Source organism: Aythya ferina (assembly GCF_964211825.1).
Source record: "Aythya ferina genome assembly, chromosome: 1".
Lineage (NCBI taxonomy): Eukaryota > Metazoa > Chordata > Aves > Anseriformes > Anatidae > Aythya > Aythya ferina.
Genome location: NC_140296.1, coordinates 114,889,497 through 114,908,485, shown reverse-complemented (window position 1 = coordinate 114,908,485; position 18,989 = coordinate 114,889,497). Strand labels below are relative to the sequence as shown.

Sequence of the window (18,989 nt, the reverse complement as noted above, 5' to 3'; positions counted from 1 at the left end):
TGAGAATGTTAGAAGTTTAGTAATTACAATCTTTGCAAGAAGAGATGTATTTCTTAGACATCACAGTTGTATGAGGATCAGGTTCACTTTGCAAATGAGGTGAAAACTCAAAGCAACGATTACCTAACTTTCCAGGCCACTTCCCTTCAGCATCCATTCTTAAACTTGGTATTGATAAAAAGGAAGAAAACTGCAGTCGCTGGTTACACTGGTCACTCACCAGTATTAAGAAAAAGAATGGGAGATTTGGGCTCATGGTTGATGCTTGAGAGGGTGAGACTCACTAGTGGGACTTAGTGAGAACAGTTGGGTCACATGACTAGAGGGAATAGACTCAATTTGCACCAGGGGAAGTTTAGGTTGGAAATTAGGAGACATTTCCTCTCAGAAAGAGCAGTCAGGCATTGGAACATGTTACCCAAGGAGGTGGTGGAGTCACCGTCCCTGAGTGTGTTCAAGGAGAGCTTGGACCTGGCACATAAGGATATGGTTTAGGAGGTGATATTGGTGGCAGGGTGATGGATCTGCAACATTCACCAGATGATCTTGGAGGTCTTTTCCAACCTTATTGTTTCTAGGATGTATGCATATTCTATGATGTCATTACCACATTGTGGGCACGGTCATGAGCAGCCTGTTCTAGGTGGCTTTGCTTGAGCCAGGGGAGTGTCCACATTCCCCCACAAAGTGCTACACAGACAGTCACGGACTGTCTGTTAATATGTGTATGTTAATATGACCAATTTATTAGCATCTGCATAGGCTGAAGCTCTTGGATGGAATAGAGTCTCTCCAAGGGTCTGGGTGGTCACTGTCCCCTGCTAACAGGTGTCTCTGTTGCGCTGCTGGAGAAACGGGTGCTGTGCAGTAGTGCTGTGCTGCTGGTGAAGCCTTCCACAGCCTACTCCAGGCTTAGGAAGGAGTCATCCAAGTTGTCCATCTGCACCCCAGACATGAACTCAACGGAGATGGTGGTCTCGGAGGCTCTGGTCAGCTTGATCTCTCACACCCATCTGCATCCAGTTGATTGTTTACCAGCCATGGCTTCTGAGCAATGCCCAGCACAGCCAGGGCGAGGAAGATCAGACGAGCCATGGCTTGCAGGAGGTGTGAATCGCTCTCACTGACTGCCAAGGTGCTGCTACTGCTGGCCCTTGTAATGGTTCCCCCACTGTGACTCGTCCTTTGTGCTGTCATGGACAATACAGCCACATTGCACCAATCCCCCTCACCTCACCTCTCTGCAAGTTTGTGGGAAGGTCCTTGCAGCTCTTGGACATGAGAAGACTTATTGTGTCACACAGAAGGTCCCTAAAACAGCCACAAATTTCATCTTAATATGTGACTTAAACCATACTCACTCTTACTCCTTCAGATATAAATATGATTTCTTGAATTGCTTTGTGGTAAATTATCAAGGAAAGAACATCTCCTGGTGAACATTGCAGAACTAATTAGAGAGAGTGAAAAGCCATCTGGACATATAATCATAGACCATCCCAAGATGGAAGGGACCCATAAGGACCATTGAGTGGAACTCCTAGGTCCACAGAGGACCGTCCAAATAACAAGCCATACATCTATATCTGATAACACTCTCTGAGTCTTTCTTGAATTGCAGTGGGCTTGGTGCTGTGACCAGTTCCCTGGGAAGCCTTTTCCAGTGCCTGACCACCCTCTCAGAGAAGAACTGTTACCTAACACCCAACCTGAACCTCCCCTGTTGCAGCTCCATGCTGTTCCTCTGGTGACCAGCAATAGGAGCTAAGGAAGAAATCAGCACCTCCCTTTCCACTCCCATCTTGAGGAAGCTGTAGACAGTGACGAGGTCACTCCTCAGCCTTCTCTTCTTTAAGCTGAACAACCCAAGTTACCTCTGCTGCTCCTCATAAGTTTTCCCTTCTAGAGCCTTCACTGTTTCTGTTGACCTCCTTTGGACACTCTTTAGTTGTTTTGTACCTCTCTTCTATGGCGGTGCCCCAAACTGCTGACTTCTATTCAACTTGCCATTGACCAGAAACCCCAGCTCCTTTTAGCTGGCTAAAAGAAGCCAGCTTTTAGTTAGCTCCCAGCCAAACCTGCTGGCAGCTAACTATAGCCCAGAACCACAACCAGATGGAAGGCAAAACAGGGAGGTGAGTCTTCCATTTGCCTCATACATGGCTGTGTTACCCAAATACCACAGTAGAAGCGTGGGTGCTTCCACTTCATCCACAGAGCAACTGAAGTCTCATGGTACTTGGCAAAGTGCCCCGATGACCAAAGGGTGGTGGACACCACCAGATGCTCTCAAATCCTAGCCCAGGGTCACTCATGGATGGGGTGGCTTCAACAGACAGCTCCTGCCCCTGCTCTCAGCTGTTCCTCCTGCCCCATGGGAGCTTCCCTGGAACCTCCCCCTCCTCAGACACCTCTGACAGGTGAGCTCAGGGCGCATCCATCACCTACTCCCAGAACTGACAGGATAAGGAGTATGTGTCATTGAAAGAAGAGAGTTTTACACACTGCAGTTCAGGGAAAACAAGGTGAGTTAAGGCTTTCACTCCTCCCTGTGTGAAGAGGGCACTCAGCACTCATAAAGGTGAACAGATCAAAAGTGCTTAAGTACAAGAGCAGCGGGACTGGACTGGTGGTGCTGTTCTGAATGAGTGAGCATGGGCTCATCAAGAGCTGTAGCCGGTTGGAATAAAAACCAAAACCAAAGCACATCTCCAAGCCAGAAGGTATAAAATGTGAAGTCCTACTGTGCTAAATACCTCACTGTATGCCAGCAGTCTTACTTCAAAACACTCTAGGCATTTGAAGTAGTGGTCAATAAAAGCCCTGCTAACTTGCTCAAATTAGACCTCCCTGTAGCTCATAGTTCAATTCCACTGCACACAGATTTATATAAACTGCCTTTGCATTGTCACCTTGGAAAAGCAATAGATAATGAATTCACGTCAGGAGGACAGTTTTGTAGAGGCAAAGTTGCCAAAAGGATGTACTTAACCATCTTAGCACACTGATGGTGATGCTGGAAGGGTATCCTCCCCTGCACTGCTTGTAGCAGTAGGAAGCAGTAGGAAGCAATGTGCTGCCCCTGGGCACATCCCAAGCACCACGCTGATGGCAGGTGTTTTCCAAAACTTGTGTTATTTTGAGGTAATGAGGCAGAATACAGAAACAGAAACTGAAAAAACAGAGCAAGGAATAAGTAACAAACCAAAAATGCTGTAAAGCACCCATTTTTTTCCCAGAACTCCAGTCAAGGACCATCTTTTGTGTTGAGATGCTAGCAGTGCACTCACATGCAGAATTCTGTATGCAGAATTACATAGCTGAGTTCTGCCTTTGAGACAAAATTAACAGAAGAAACTTTACCCATGTGATTGTCAGATACAGGCTTCAACACAGTACCTAGTTCATCTATAAGTTTCGAAACTGGTTGTGAAATTAAGGTTTTGAGAATCTATCAAGAAACATTAAATACTAAACTTATTGTCTCCTCATTCAAATTGTTAAGCATAAGCTGATGATTGTACAGGAGATGGAAGGCTGTACACAGTGTTGGAAACAGTAAAGGCTGCTGTTTCGTTAGACCCCATCTCTGTTGCTGGCCACAGTCAATCATGGGCCATTGGGCTTCCAATTTAATCCAACATGACAGGTGCTTATACTGCGATCCTAAGGCACAGACTCTGGAAGAGGATTCACTCTCTTAGCTTTCTTTTGTGCTGCATCCTTGCTCAGTTTAACCAGTCCAAAATGGTGGAGAATATAGCAATAAGCTGAGGTAAAAGAAACTCTAGGGCTCTTTATTCTGTTAAAATATTCTGTTTCTTGTCCTTATAAGAGACTGCCCCAGGATGGCATACAACTTTTTGTGCAGGTTTTCACTGCTCTGTTTTGAGAGAAGGCTTTCACAGCCTGCTTATATTTTATATTCTTTCAAAAATTACCTTGCACTTTTATCATCCCAACTCTGAAAAGATACCACAGCAACAAAACAGACATTTGAAAATACAAAGTTCAACACTAATATAGGCAGATCCACTTAAGTCAAAGATGCCTTAGAGATGAACAAACAGAAGTGGTAAATGTTAGACAAACTGAAACAAATGAGGAACTTGATGTTAAATCCTACAGAAGATGACATTTCTCAGCAATTACATAGCAGTTTGCAAAGTCTGTGATATATGCATTATACTTAGATGGCAAAATTGAACCAGAAGAGTTAAGCTGCCTGCTGTGAGGTGCATGAACAAGTGTGAAGCAAGTGCTGAGAAAGAAAAACGATGTGTGATTTGCCAGCTCATATTGTTCAGCTCCATCTTCCTTTTCACTTCCTAACCTAGTCTTTATAGACTGATCTCCTACCTGTTTGCTCATTCCCTATAACCTTATATGTAAGCTAGTTTAAAAGAACTTGAAGCTGTAAGCGGTCTTAAAGATAAAAACATCTGAGACAGAGGAGCTGAATATAAGTTTGCCATTTTACAACTATTTCACTAGTTTAAAACACATAGAAAAATATTTAAGGACACAGATGCAACACTATACAGCCAACAGTCAACACTCTTTGTTAGTTTGCTTTTAAAACAGGCCTAACATATTTTTATTCTTCTTTTCCTAAAATTGTTTTGCACAAAATCATTTACGTTTTTTTTTTTCCTTTTTATTTAAAGAATTAAAAAAAAGTAACAACAAGGGAAGAACCTACATTCTCTGTCCTATTTCTGTCCTGAATGTCCTACATTCTCTTTTCTCTGAAACAGTGATTTACTGTCTAAGGTTATAAAATTTAAAAAGAAGAATAGTCTGAACTTTTCTCAACTTTGAGTTCTACTGTTTGAAGCCTACCTTACAACTTATTGATAAGGTTGGTACTATTCTGATAGCCTGAAATGTTGCTTTATGTAATCTTACTTTCAAGTCCCTGTAGCTCACTTAAACTTATCATTTGGTCTGTCAGGTGTATGCCTTAGCTTTCTTCTTCTTTTTTTTTTTTTTTTTTTGAAGCATTTCAGCTATTCAGATATTCATCTAGCTATTTCTGCAAACAAGACAAGGATGTGTGGGGGAAAGTTTAACTTGCACTGAATATTCTGATGACAACTCCTTTGAATAAGTTTTCCATGCTTTAAAGTAGGGAACAGAAATTTGACAAGTGAGGGAGGGTATCATATGAAAATGATATGATGATTCACTCCTCCATATGAAAATTTGAGCCATTGGGCCAAGTTATAAATCTTCCAAAAATTGCAGCCTGCATATCTGTTAGTGATTAAAAACTAAAATTCTACATTCAATGAACAAATGAAGATATTCATGCATTTAATTTTATTTATATTTATTTTTTAGTGATATCCAGATTGCCTATGTAATGCCCTCAAAGAACATCTAAGAACACATCTGTCTCCTAAAAAGTTTTTGAATGTGATCCATCTGGGCATATACAACCCCTAGACTAAATACAGTGGTGTTTTTCTTTTATATACACACACATATATATGTATATAGTTTTATATTACAGGGTTTCACAAAGTACACTAGCCATTAACCACTGAGAGGTGGTAAGACTGGAAAATACCAGGACTGACATGGGAGGCTGGGAGATGGTGAATCTGACAGCTTTATGCACTCTTGGATGTGGGAAGCAGGACACATGAGAGGAGGAAAGGAAAAGAGCACCAAGAAATCACTTTTCATGTAAGAGACCAATAAATTCTTCAATCTAAAGTTAAGTTTTATGGGCATAGTGTTATTTTATATAAAATTGCGTAGCATGCAACAAGACGGAAGACAAATCTTGAAGAAAGAAGGCAGAGATAGGCAGGCCAGGCAAGAAAAAACATAAGACATGAGTAAGACCAACATCAGACATAGACGAGATTGTGGCATGATAAGGGATGAAAGAATTAAAAGCAGGATGGGCATGGATCTATATTTCTGAGACATACTGTCTGCATCATAACTGCTTCCCAAATCTTCTATCAACCCCTAATCTGGCTGACCACTTGTCCTCTCTGCAGCAAGGCTCGTAAGCCTCACTACAGTAAGCCTTATGTTCTGAACTCAAAGCTTGGGCCTGGGTGCATCAACGTCCCCTCTGTGTTCTGTGGCCTTGCTAGAGGGCTTTCCCTATAAGAATCACGGTTTTATCAGTAAAAAAAAAAATAAAAAATAGGCAATTCAGATTCTCCAGCACACGTGGCGGATTTTATGTGGAACTTGCAAGAGCAAGGATGAAATGTTAAGTTCTGGAAGCCTGGACTTAAAGGTCACTTGGAATCCATGGCCTCTACCATTTTTTTCTGCTCTTCCTGTTTCAAAGACAAACTTTCTCATCTCATCATCATGCTTCTGAAGATGAGATAGAAACAGCATATACCTTGGGTCTGTGTTGCCAGTCCAGCATGCCTTCCTCTTACCCGTTCCCAGGTAGCATCAAGTCTAAGTGGTTGCTAACATCTCACTTGGCCTATCACTGACATTTTTCCTTACCTGCATTCTAAAAACACAGAGAACTGCAATGAATATAAAATGACAGGCCAACATATTCTTTCATAGTTTATTCTATGTTATGTATAATGAAGGTATAAAACACACAAAAAACAATTTTTGGAAGCAGCCTGCATTAGAAAGGCAGGTCTACATAAGACAGAAGTATGGAACAGGATGGAAAACATAGCCCAGAAAAGTCTGAGTTAAAGGGTAACCACAGTATACTCCTCTAGCATGTATTTCTTGGGAATCTATAGTTGAGGACTTCTGTCACAGACACCTGTGTCACCCACTGTCTCCTTCTTTCCACCTTTAATGCTAGTCCACAAAACAGCTGACATCTAACATTTAGTTTAGTAGTTCAGAGATGGAGAAGGCAGGATATTCAAATATCCTGAATTTGGATAGTTAACAGTTGTTGTTAATGTGGCTCCAGGGTGCAGGACACCTGGCCTCTATTCAGAATTGTTTGTTGGTTCTTCTTAATTGTATTTATTGTCTAAAAACAGTACTAAAATAACAATAAAGCTGTGAAGTGCCCTATTGCAGTTAATGTTTCCATTGTTCGGCCTGCTGTTCAGTACCCTCCCCTTTTGCCCATGCTTGTGTAAAGACAGGAATAATAAGCCTAAAAGCATAGCTAAACGCCATTTTGTTTCCCAACAAACCTTTGCTCCATCCATTGTCTAGACTGCATGATTCCTATCATGTACATAAGGATGAAATACTGCTGCTCATCACCGTGGAGTCTGGCCCTGGACCTGTAACATCAGCAAGGTCCAATTGCCTGACGTAAAGACCTTCGTGCATACCTGTAGGGGTGAACTGCAGTTCATCTCATCTTATCTCAACACGTGATAAAGCTCAGCTTTCCCTGGTCTGTCGTCATCGGTGTAGGTGAACTTATGAAGATAAATTGGTCAGCAGTAAGACAACTGTTATTGACAGAATTGTACAGAAAAAGGCAAAATTTAAGGGGGAGGGGGTAGGGCGGGAGGGGGAAGTAAGGCAGCATGAACTCATGGTGTCCCACACTCTTCAGTTTCCCAGCACCAGAAGGCAGCAACAGGAGACCTTGTGATCTATGTCTAGTTCAAGTGAGGAGCCTACCTCCTTGTTCTTCCCTGTTCTAGTGCTTTCTCAGTTTTTTCACAGGTTTTTATTCTCAATCCATGCATTACATAGCTAAAACATACTGTATGCTTGGGCACTGCTCTCAGAGCAGGTTGATTCAAACACCTTTTCCCACATACATCAGACAATAAAATGATCACATCCATTACTGCAGTAAGGGGAACACAATCATGCAGAAGACTGACACTCAGACACCTGCCATGTTCACTGAACACGGAACAAACCCAATGCACTATTTCACATTACAAAGCGTATGCAGAAGTTAATGCACCCACACAATAATGAACCATTATGGCTCATTAGAAACTCTGCTAGCAAAGTCCAAAGTGTACAGAGGCATACAACACAAATCTGAACTAAGCACTGTACCCTGCCCTCCACATGCACCAGCGGTTCACAGGTATCCAGTCAATGATTTATAAACTTAAAGATAACAAAGTATAAAGCTGTATGACTGCCTCTGTCTTATAAAGGAAACTTTCTGGATGATTTGCGATGTCTCTGAAAATGTTCCATGTTTTGGTGTCTTCCCTGCTGTTTACAGGTAAGCACCTGGCACCCTGTCTCATGTCATTCCCTTCTGGTGTGTTAAATAGTCAACTGGCAAAAAGAAACCATGGTACCGCTGGAACAGCATGGATAGAAGAGAATTAACTGGAAATCACTGCAGCGGGACATATGGGAGAGTAGGCGAGCACAAAGCTGCATAGCCAAGTCTGTGAAATCGTCTTGGTTCTGCTCCTTGTGATTACTTTTGAATCTCTTGCAGATTAACCTCTCAGGTGTTAGGAGTGAGGACACATTCCTGACTGAAAGAGATTCTTAAAGAATGTTTCCTTGGTTGTTAAAATATTAACAGTAGCTTAATGCTATTTTTTTTTTTTCCTTCCCCTCCTCCATCTCCTGGAATTTTCCTCAGACGTTGTTCTACTCTCATCATTTATTGCTTGCAAGAAACACGGACTTCACACACACTTTTTGAGGACTGACAATGATCTATTTCATGAGTGATTTCTGGTTGTCTGATTTGAAATTGCTTAAGGGGACTTTTTTTTATTATTATTATTTTTTTTATAAAAAGGTTTTTTTTTTTTTTTTTTTTTTTTTTTTTTGATTGTTGGGCCTTTACAACACCCTGAAACTGAAACCAGGGCACCTAAAATTAGTCAGTCTGTAAAACCTGGAGCAGTGCAAAAATGGATGGGGCAGGGCAGTAGCATAAGCAAAGCTGAAAGAACACTCTTATTCAAGAAGCACAGACTGCTACAGTCAATGAACAGTGAAACTTATTTATACCTCAGTAAATTAAAGCAAAGCAGGGAGGCACTAAGTGACTATAGACTTCTTGGGTGATTGCCTGCATCATGGAAAGATGTCCATCAATGCATGCATTAGAACTATTTTTTAGATATGAGTGCTCTATCAAGACAAGATCTAAGGCAAAAAGATGTAGACAGATTTAGCCAATACTCAATCAGAAATTAATAATAATAAAAAAAAGGTGTTTTGTGATTTGGGAGCACCTTCAGGTGTGCTCTCACTTCTGGGCCAAGCTCTCTTCCTCCTTGTATATCTCTAATGTTCAGTTGCGATGACGATCTGCAGGAAGGGAAGAAGGTGGAAAGAGCCTCTCTCTTTCTCCCCCATCCCCCCACCACAGTTCGAGTACATTTAGATACCTTCCTCTCCCTTAGTTTGCATGTCATGATCTGCTGTACACCTGAGCTTGGACTATTTCTGGGTACTTGTCTGTCTGCTCAAACCTCACCTCTTTCCATGACAGGCCCCCAGGACACATGCAGTTCCATGTGAAATGAAGCAAGTAGGAAAGCACCCTGCTGCCCCTTCTGTGGGAGACTTATCTTTGCTTTATCTCCCTTTTCCCTCTGTCTTTCACAACAGCCTTGTTTGCTCTCTTTCCCATGTTCCTTTCTTTAAAAGGTGAGAAGAACTATTTACTGCTGATTTCTAATGGGCTCTAAAAAGTTTCATTGATCACTGACAGCAAAGAGTTCAGTTTTTCATTAATTGCGAACCCTTCCAGAAATGGCCAAGGTGGTGGTGAATTAACACAAAGCCTGTAAGGTTCACTAGCAAGAACCTGATACTTCATCACACCCTCAGCTCAGCTGCTATAAATCATTCTCAGTATTAAACCATTTCCACACTTCAGGGAATAGGTTTTCTGAGCTATTTTCTGGACCTCTTTCTCTAGTCTCTACATAGTGCAGCAGCAAGGGATGGACCACGAGTGTGGTGTGCTGGCACTAGGATTGCTATTGAAGTCTCTCAGTTGCCTGAATAGGGTGTCCTGCCCATTCACTTGAGCTTAAACTGATGGCCACATGTGGATTTAGGAAGGAATTTTCACCAAGACCCGCTAAGCAACACCATGTGTTTTTAATCCTTTGTTGCAGGGGAAGTAGTTCCTTCCTTGGGATTATCCAGGAATTTTGCCAAATTCCCATTATTTTACTCATACCTGACATTTTTTCTGACCCCTGGCATCACACCAACACATAATTCATAATTCAACACACAATTCTGTATTGTGTAACTTGTCTGCCTTTGCTGATGAGGAATGAGGTATTTGTAATGACTACTAATGACTGAGTTCTCATCTTCTGAACCAGAGAGTTCATGTCCCGTGTTGTAAAATTAAGAACTGTTGAGGAATAAACACTACTGTACTTTAAAAATAAACAGATGAGACCAAAATTTCAAAGACTAGGGGGATATGCACAATGTTCAAGCAATTAACAATCAATGACTTCAAAATGTTGTAGTTGACAGGTATTAGAAAATCAACCTAGTTTTTAAGTTCTTCAGGATACATACCCCATGTGAAAACACACTTTTTCATCATTTGCAAAAGCAACATGCAAGAGTTCAATTTTAGTTTAACTGTGCTTCTCAACAGTGAAAAGGCAACACGTGGCCCAAAGGTGGCCTGCAGAATCCAAAAACCTACCTCTGCAGCCACTCACCCATGTATGTGAAGAACTGACAGACAAACACATCTTGATTTCCAAGCAGTGCCACACAACCCAGAGAAGTACTTGAGTGAAAACAAAGCCAGCTACTTCCACACTTCTCTTTCAGTGCTTAGACTGTTGCATTAAGGTATGCTGAATCCTTAAGTGTTGCAGAAAAAAAAAAAAAAAGACTGAAAATGAAATAATATTCTTATTTAACATTTCCAAGATATTTTACAGCTTATTTTTTAGATGTAACTGGAAATTTATCTAAAAAAAAATAAAAAAATAAAAAAGGAAGTCACAAATCAAAAAGCCAAGCCAAAACACAACAACCCAAGACCAAGTCCTGGAGTCTGGCTTCAAGAATCTTTTTGGGATTTAGAAAGTTAGACACCAGAAGCGTGGAGGTCCATTCTGCTTCATTCCTAGCTTTAAGAAACATACTTGAGCTGCAACATTAGATTTACCTTTTCAAAGTTCCCAACACGTCAGCATCAGCAGCCTCAGCAAGGTTGAAGTGTCCAAGGCTGAAGTTTAGCTCTGCCCCAGTGCTGGCTTTAAGTGCTGATAACACTGGCAGCCTTACCCCTGTGAGATGACATTTTGACCAGGCAATCATCAAAGCTAATAATAAAAATCATTAGCCTAAAAGGAAGGGAATCAGAGCAATTGCCAACTTTTGACATTTAAATTCCACTGATATAAATAACTTCAGCAATGGGTTTTCACATTGTCAGAAACTTGGAATAGTCTTAAAAAACCAGGGAGAGAGACAAACAGCTCCAGTTTATATGACAATGTTCACAGAGAGCAACTGAAGTGTTGCTAAGTAATTACCATTTTTTTTTTTTAATTTTTTTTTGTTTTTGTAAATATCACAGCAAATCAGACATAAGCCACTTTTCCCTGTGCTAGATGCACACCAGGAATAAACTGTGGTCCCAAGCCTTGACATTACTCCTCACTACTTACATACTGCTGCTGATTTGGATAAAAAGGCTCCTGGGGGGGGGGGGGGGGGGGAGGGGAGGGTGGAAGGAGACAGGCATATCCTATCTTAAAGCAATTTTAAAGGTTTGTCTTCTGATTATTTAGATCTACCATTAGACATGTAAATGGTGGTTTGCCTGCTCTTCCCCAAAGACTGTTAAGCACACTGTCTCCTACTGCTCAGCTTTCAAAAAAGAAAAAAACATATCAATTACAAGGGTGCCTAAAGAGGCAAAGGTGTCAAAATTTAATCCCACGCTCACATTTCTCTCCATGTGAAGTGTATCATCATGCATTCAGATGATTGAAAAAGAGCTCTTCCTCAGAAGATTTAGTAGCTGCACCCAGCTAAACATTCCTTCTGAAAATCTGTCCTTGCACAATAGAGTTAAGCTTCTGATTGAGTCTAGTATGATGAGATTTTAATACACAATAATTTAGGATGTATGTAGGTTGATTTTGCTTGTTATACTATAACACTTTTAAATTATTATTTTTATTAGATTGGCATTCAAACCTATTTGATATGCCTCTTCCTTAGTCAATGTTTTTGACATTCAATACTGGATTAAGTTGCTATTTTGACAAAGATGACAAGAGTCTACCACTGTTTCTTCTGAAGTTTACTGGTGTCATATCAGTTCTCCCTAATATTAAATAAGATGCTTGGAAAGCATCATAGCAATAATGATTACTAATAGTTTTCCCACTGGACAATCTGTTTAGGTGTACAAGGTAGAAAATACTACCTGCTGAAGGCAGTAAATACATGCTTCACATCTGCTTGAGAAAAACAGCCAATTTTTCTATAATTAGCTTTTCATACAAGAATGCTGAGTGAATCTAGAGATGATGAAAGAACCACACTAGCTGGTACAGTTGCAGCTCTTGCAATAGTTTGTGTCTGCATACATTGTTTTCCCCTTTGGGCCATTAATCCCTAAATGTGCTTTTCAAATAACATTTATCTAAGAGAAAAAAGGGAAAACAGCATTGAATGGAAACATTAATGTAGATTTTGCATGACCACTCTGAACAGTGAAAATTGTTTCACTACAATTTCAAATTCTTCCTTTTCAGCTCAATTTTATGCATTGTGAGCAATTTCTTTAACTCTTATCTACCCACCTGATCCTACCTCCCTTTAGTCTCATGCCTAGGTGCTCTGCACCTCTGTTCTCCCAGCTTTTGACAAAGAGCTGCACATGCAGCCTAAAGTCCTCCAGGAACACTCTGTTTCTGAAACACGTACCTGAGCAACAAATTCCATGAACTTCTACTTAGGCATTCAAAATGGGAAATTTACACCCTGTCTGAGAAACTTAAACAGAGGCAACACAGAGGTTGTTTGCTGAAGACTAAACACTGTATTTAAAGAGGCTACTTGAATAGAGACATCTAGTCTGATACTCCCAGGTCTATGTTAAAGCTTTCAGACTGCTTTATCTGAGCTCTGCCAAAGCACAAGCAAACATGCAGCCCCTTCTTTCTGTCTGAGTAGTTCCAGTGATATGCCTGAGACCAGTAAGGCTCTTTCCAGTTTCAATAGGAAATGTTCAACCAGAGTTGTTCGGCAGGTAAATGAAGTTTGCCCTGTTCAGGCAAGCTTGCCCCATTCAGAGCCATATAATGATCCTCACAGTAAGATGACGGGAGAGTGAGGTAAGCCTGAAGGATTAGTGTGAATGTAAAGTAAAATAATTGGGGGAAGAAAAGAACAACAACAACAACAAAGTAAAATCACTTACCTGATTATCTTCCATGTTACTCTTGTATCTTCAGAGTGCCCCAGCAGCTAGGGACAAGCCTTGCAAAGACTGATCCAGCTGCAGAAGGTGAGAGGTGGAAATATTTCAAATAGCATAGTAATTATTTTTTGTTATGGCTTTTACAGCATATAGAAAAGAACAAAACCTGGGGGTGAATTTAGCATAAAAGATGCTAAAGGCAGAGCTGACACCCTGCCCCCCTTTGGGGCAGACAGGTGCCCTTTAATCAAAGTTAACATTGGGTAAAGTTAGGGATAGAATTTCTCATTGGATATAGGTGCAGTCAGAGGAGACTATGTCAAAAATTGAAAGTTAATACCCTTAAAAAACAGCACTCTGCACCACAGGAGCCAAGAGAATACCTCATTGTCCCACCAGTACTGCTACAAGCTCACTCTGTGAAGATGTTGGCAGTGGGAGGGGGGAACACAGAAAGAGCTGCCTAATAATCTTTATTGTAGCTCACCATGAAGCCAGAAGGCCAAAGCACACATCGGTGATAAAATTCAATGTTTAATGGCCTCTACTAGATATATATGCATTTAAACAAAAGTGAAGCCTGTTACTGAGCCAATTTCTGATCTCAGTTCAGTTTTCTCAGTCCAGAAACGTAATCATGACTTTACAAAATATTTAATATCACAACACCCCCCAAATTCACTAAAGGGAAGTTAACAGCTCATAGATTTTCTACTGGATAATAGTAAATTGCCAGAGATGTAATGAAATTTGGCATGAGCTTAGTTTTATCTTGCACAGTTCTGGACAAGAACTGTAGCAGTTTAATGGATAAGCGCAAGCAATATAGTTTTTCTTCTCCAGGCCAAAATTGTATTTGTTTTCTGAAGTACCTAAATGGCTATTGCTTAGTTTCCTAAGGGAGAGAGCAGCTTGTACAAGAAGTCTCCACACCAGAAAGGGTCACATTTAAGGGTCTGAACTATGGTTAGCCAGTGGCTGTTCACCTTCCTAAGGTGAGTGTTCCTTGGAAACCCCCTCCCACAAGTTTCTGCCTCCAGTTTCTGATTATAGTAACTTGGAACCTGAAGAAACTGAAGCAGAAAAGAACTATAGGGACATTCATTGCTTCCTATGTAAGTTTTCTAGAGAACTGTTTCAGAGTGAAGAGATAACCACTTCCACTTTTTGTTGTTATTACTGTATAATCAACATTTTCTCACCTTTTTTTTTCAAGCATTTCTTAGCTATGAAAAGAGACAACAAATATCCTGCCTCAGAAGTCTGCTACATATATGCATTCAGTATACATTTTTCCTGTTTGGAAAACTGAGAAGTGACCATATTGCAGATGGTCAGGCATGCTAGCAAAGGACCTGATTCTGCTGAGCACTGCGCACAAACGCCCATGCTTAAGTTTCTAGTGGAAAAAACTGAAAACAGCATGAATAAAAAAGCACAGGAGAGTGGTCAGTGAGGCATCAGTTTGCCCTACAGAGCTCCCATTGTAAGATACAATACATTAGAGTTCACATTATTGCCCCATGAGTACCAAGTATGTGCAGGGCATCCTCAAGTGTCCATTTCAACCCACTCAAATAAATCAGAGCACAGGTGTTTACTGACCCTGGCCTCAATTTGGCTGACTTATCTGAGTTCAGACTAAATCAGGAGCTTTTTAACAATCACATATTTCAGACTGAAGTGTTATTTCAGAGCACATTAGCCCCAAATGAATTTAAGTCTCAAACATGGAAGACTAGAAGAAAAGCTTTGTGCTATATCAGGACCTTTCATATGAAGTTAATGAGGAATTCAGCCTCTCTCTGTTAGGCAGAGTTGTCATTTTAAGATCTTCAAGAAGTTCTGCATCTGGGATGATCTCAAAAGCATGTTATAACATGTTATAAAAGCCTGTTATAACAATATTAGAATGCAATATCCTTTGCCCGAACAATACTTTACAAGCATTTTCTATGCTGCTACTAATGAGAATAAATGTATCTAAACCAGGAGGTTTAAGAGGTGTAGTTAAATTCATAGGTAGGCTTAGTTGCCTTTTTTAATTTTAGATTTCTCAGCACACCCAGAACTAGTGCAATTCCAGTCCAAATGTTTCCTTTAACCAAATCTAGTATTAAAATTAAAGTAGTACCTTAATTTGATTGCCAATTTAACCGCTTTGGATTTACAGCAAGATAATGATTTATAGGAGCAGCTTTATTAAGTGTATATTTCTTTAAGCTTTAAATTATTTCTGAAGATCTAAGGTAGGACCACCTTTGATTTCTTTTTAATAATGTATGATTCCAAAGAAGTGTTCCGTCTATATAACTTATGTATTTTTAAGTGCACATTCTAATTTTTTTTTTTTTTTCCTAATTTTACATGTATTGTTCAGCTTCCATTTCAGGTGTCCTTGGAATACCATTTCTGACAGAAGAATCAGCAAATCAGTTTATACGACTTAAAAGACACTTACCATATTCTGAAAACTACTGGGACGCAAGCAGCAGCCAAAATACATGGGGATATGCTGTGATTGAACAGGTATTTCTTCCACTGTCTTGCAGCACCTATTAGAAACAACAAAAACAAATAACAACAAAATCCAAAGTGCAGATCTTGGACTGGCACGTAACAGGGAAACCTTTGGGGAAGGATAGAAGTCTGTCTGATTTATCAGTGCAGGCAAGGTTGCTCAATAGTCACACTCTAATCAGTATCAAAGCTAAGAATACTCTTTTTCTGTTTTGATCTACTCTAGGTTAGTGAATCATGGACAGCTTTGAGAGATACAGCGAAGTACTACATGGACCTGAAATCTTTTGCCTTTGATCCATTGATTACCAGGTACGATGAGGTTTCTCAGTATAGTATTTCATAGGCTCATAATGCATATGTGTACCTTGGTAAGGAAAACTGTGCAATACAGGACTGCTGGCATTTGGATGTTAGCAACATAGTTGTACACATTAACTAATGGGATTATAAGAGACATCCTGAAAATTAAAATTTGTTTTGTCATATCAGTTTTATAGTTATTTAAAAACGGTCATTTAATTGTTTTAAGATTATTATTATTATTTACACTGGAGAAATTCATTGAAGTCTTAAAGAAAGTACGTCTTTTTAAAATTTCACAATAGCTGAACTGTGACAATATATCATAGCTGATTTACAGTGGAGATGAAAAGCAATTAATGAGTAGAAAATTAGAAGGCAAAAACAACAAAGATACACATTTATTTTGGTAACAAAACTATATTCAATTCAGAATAAAAGCTCAGCTGAACAAAACAGAATGAGATGTAGCATTTGGCAAAACCAGTATTTATAAATCAGCATATAACCACATGAAATAAAGTGTCTCAAATGATCATAGAGGAATTGTTAGGACTATGCTAAAACATTCACTTTCTTGGGACACAGTTTTGTCAAATTTAGGGAACAATTGCTAAATGACTCAGTTTGGTAAGCATAATGCAGAATACATGTGTTATTCCTGTGAAACGCTTCTCATAGAAAGACAGTTCACTAAGAAAAGGCCAGGAGTGGGTTTCAGTGCTTGAAGTAGTTGCCACACAGTGATCTGATTAGTCTGACTGTAACCAACAATAGGAAAATGGGTAAATCTTTCTCTTAATGCACTTTATATTGAATATATTTTAAAAATATTTTTTCTCACTTTCAGAAAGAAAGCTTTATTTTGAACTGTGCCTTTTTTTTTTAATTTATTTTTCTCTCTTCAAACTGTTTTTTTTATTAGATAAGAAATTGATTAGGAGATCCTCAAAATTACCTTTCTAGAACTCTTCCACCTGAAAGGTGGAGCAGAAGCAAAGTGCAAAAAATAGCCCAAAGTGACAGTTTTCCTGTCAATCTTTCAACTAGCATCCCTGGGCAGCTGAATGGAAGCATCAGGATATTCTCTCAATTTCCAGAACTGATATGGGCAGCAGTGTGCTTGTCTGCCAGCAGTCACTTCTGTCTTATCACAAATGTGAAATTACCTGAAGTCACTTTACTTGGTTTTTCGTGTGTGTGTGTGCGTAGCAATGCAAAACAGAACAAACCCCCCAAACCTGTCTTTTCCATCAGAAAAATGCTTAACTGCCTCTAATTATAAATCACCCAATCCGTGTCTGAAGGCTGTGATTCTGACAGCTGTCAGGCATACTCCAAGATGAATTCTTCCCCCAGAATGATAATCCTTATGATTGTCGTATGACAGGATTATAACTAGTTTACAGAAACACATTTGTGGGCACTCCCAAAGACACACATTTGTGATTTCAAAGAGAGGCTGGTTAACTACTAGGCTGAAATAGACTTCAAAATGCTAGCATGGTAGAAATTAAAATCTAGAACTTGTATAAAGGCATACAGAAAAAAACAAAAACAACAACAACAAAAAAAAAAAAGAAAAAAACACCCTAGAGTTCTGAAAAGCTTTGTGAATAACAAAAAAAACAATTTTTGACCTCATTGTTCATATTTCAGAGGCAGCCAAGGAAAGCAGGCCTATACAGCATATGCAGAAATCTGGTTCAGGGACCATATCTGCAAAGGCAAATATTTGCAAAAGACGGCAAACATGAAGACCAAAGTTGCTGACAGGATATTTAAGTAATTTTGTAGACTTATTTTCTAAAAGCAATTTATTTCATCTTTTCTAGTGACAACGTCAGACCTTACATGGACATGCTACAGCAGTCTGGGACTCACCTCCAGCAACAGACAAGGACGAGCAGTTAAATCCTATGCATCTTGTATCTGGCAATACTAGGACATGGCATGTTATCTATTTGCCACAAATTACTTTACTTCATCCCACTGTCTAAAACCACAATTAACATGCACAGTCTCTCAATGACTATTTTACATTCATCAGTAGGAGTGATATGTAAGTCATGTTAAACTGAATAAAGAGACGAAGACAAGGCTGTCATTAACTTTTACACATGAGGTTTTAAACAAAAGAAACCACTTTGTTTTCACGTAAAAACTTTTTTTTTTGAACCAAATAGTTATTTTTAAATATACATTCCTGTTTTCCTATCAAGAAACCACATTTTTCCTCAGTATTTTACTTCAGATACATTTCTGAGAAGAAATTAAGAAATGGAAGCCAGTTACTGTAGCTGGGTAGGAAGTTGAACACATTTGCTGCACATCTGACTAATAGGAAGAATGTACTTTCTATACTTCAATTGTATTTCAATTTTTTTTTCCAAGTATTGAGCACAAATTAGTAGGTGTTATAGTATACATCATAGTATACATCCACATTGTGCACTTCACACATTTAAACTTCTGTACTTGGTGTTGAAAGCCAAAAATGACTGACACTAAAGCTACCAGCATAAGTTATTCTTTTTTACCCCATGGAAGTAGGAACTAGTGGAAACATTTATTTACAGCTCATTTTCTAATAAAAAGGGTGATGACAAGAGTTTTTTTTTTTTTTTTTTCCTTTTCTTTTTCCTCTCTCAAATCTGCAATTTTCCTTTTTCTTATCCATTAAGCAAACTTAATTCAAGACATGTTTGGAGAAAAGGTTTGCCTCCTACAGTTTTTAATGCATTAATATATTCATAGCAACCAAACCCCTTCAAACCTGGTCAAAATTTCTGCACGGAAAAAGAGGACCTGTTGAGGAAGATGAAATGTA

At 39.4% G+C, this 18,989-nt stretch overlaps 1 protein-coding gene and 1 long non-coding RNA gene across 2 annotated transcripts in view; one reads left to right on the top strand and one right to left on the bottom strand.

Annotated features, from left to right (window-relative positions):
* LOC311440301 overlaps positions 1–13,419 on the bottom strand; it is a 68,605-nt gene extending 55,186 nt beyond the window's left edge. Inside the window, exons 1-3 of the long non-coding RNA XR_014695322.1 lie at positions 13,337–13,419; positions 11,066–11,186; positions 10,608–10,755 (exon numbers count right to left, since the gene is read on the bottom strand). This is a non-coding gene — a long non-coding RNA (uncharacterized lncRNA). The remainder of the gene's footprint in view (positions 1–10,607; positions 10,756–11,065; positions 11,187–13,336) is intronic.
* On the top strand, positions 7,868–18,770 carry LOC311440252 (uncharacterized protein C3orf85). Its single transcript, XM_084526895.1, has 4 exons — positions 7,868–8,164; positions 15,717–15,865; positions 16,083–16,168; positions 17,995–18,770. Exons 1-4 carry the CDS (start codon positions 8,116–8,118, stop codon positions 18,071–18,073), a joined length of 363 nt encoding a protein of 120 aa, XP_084383021.1. The 5' UTR covers positions 7,868–8,115; the 3' UTR covers positions 18,074–18,770.
* Positions 18,771–18,989: the final 219 nt, after the last annotated feature.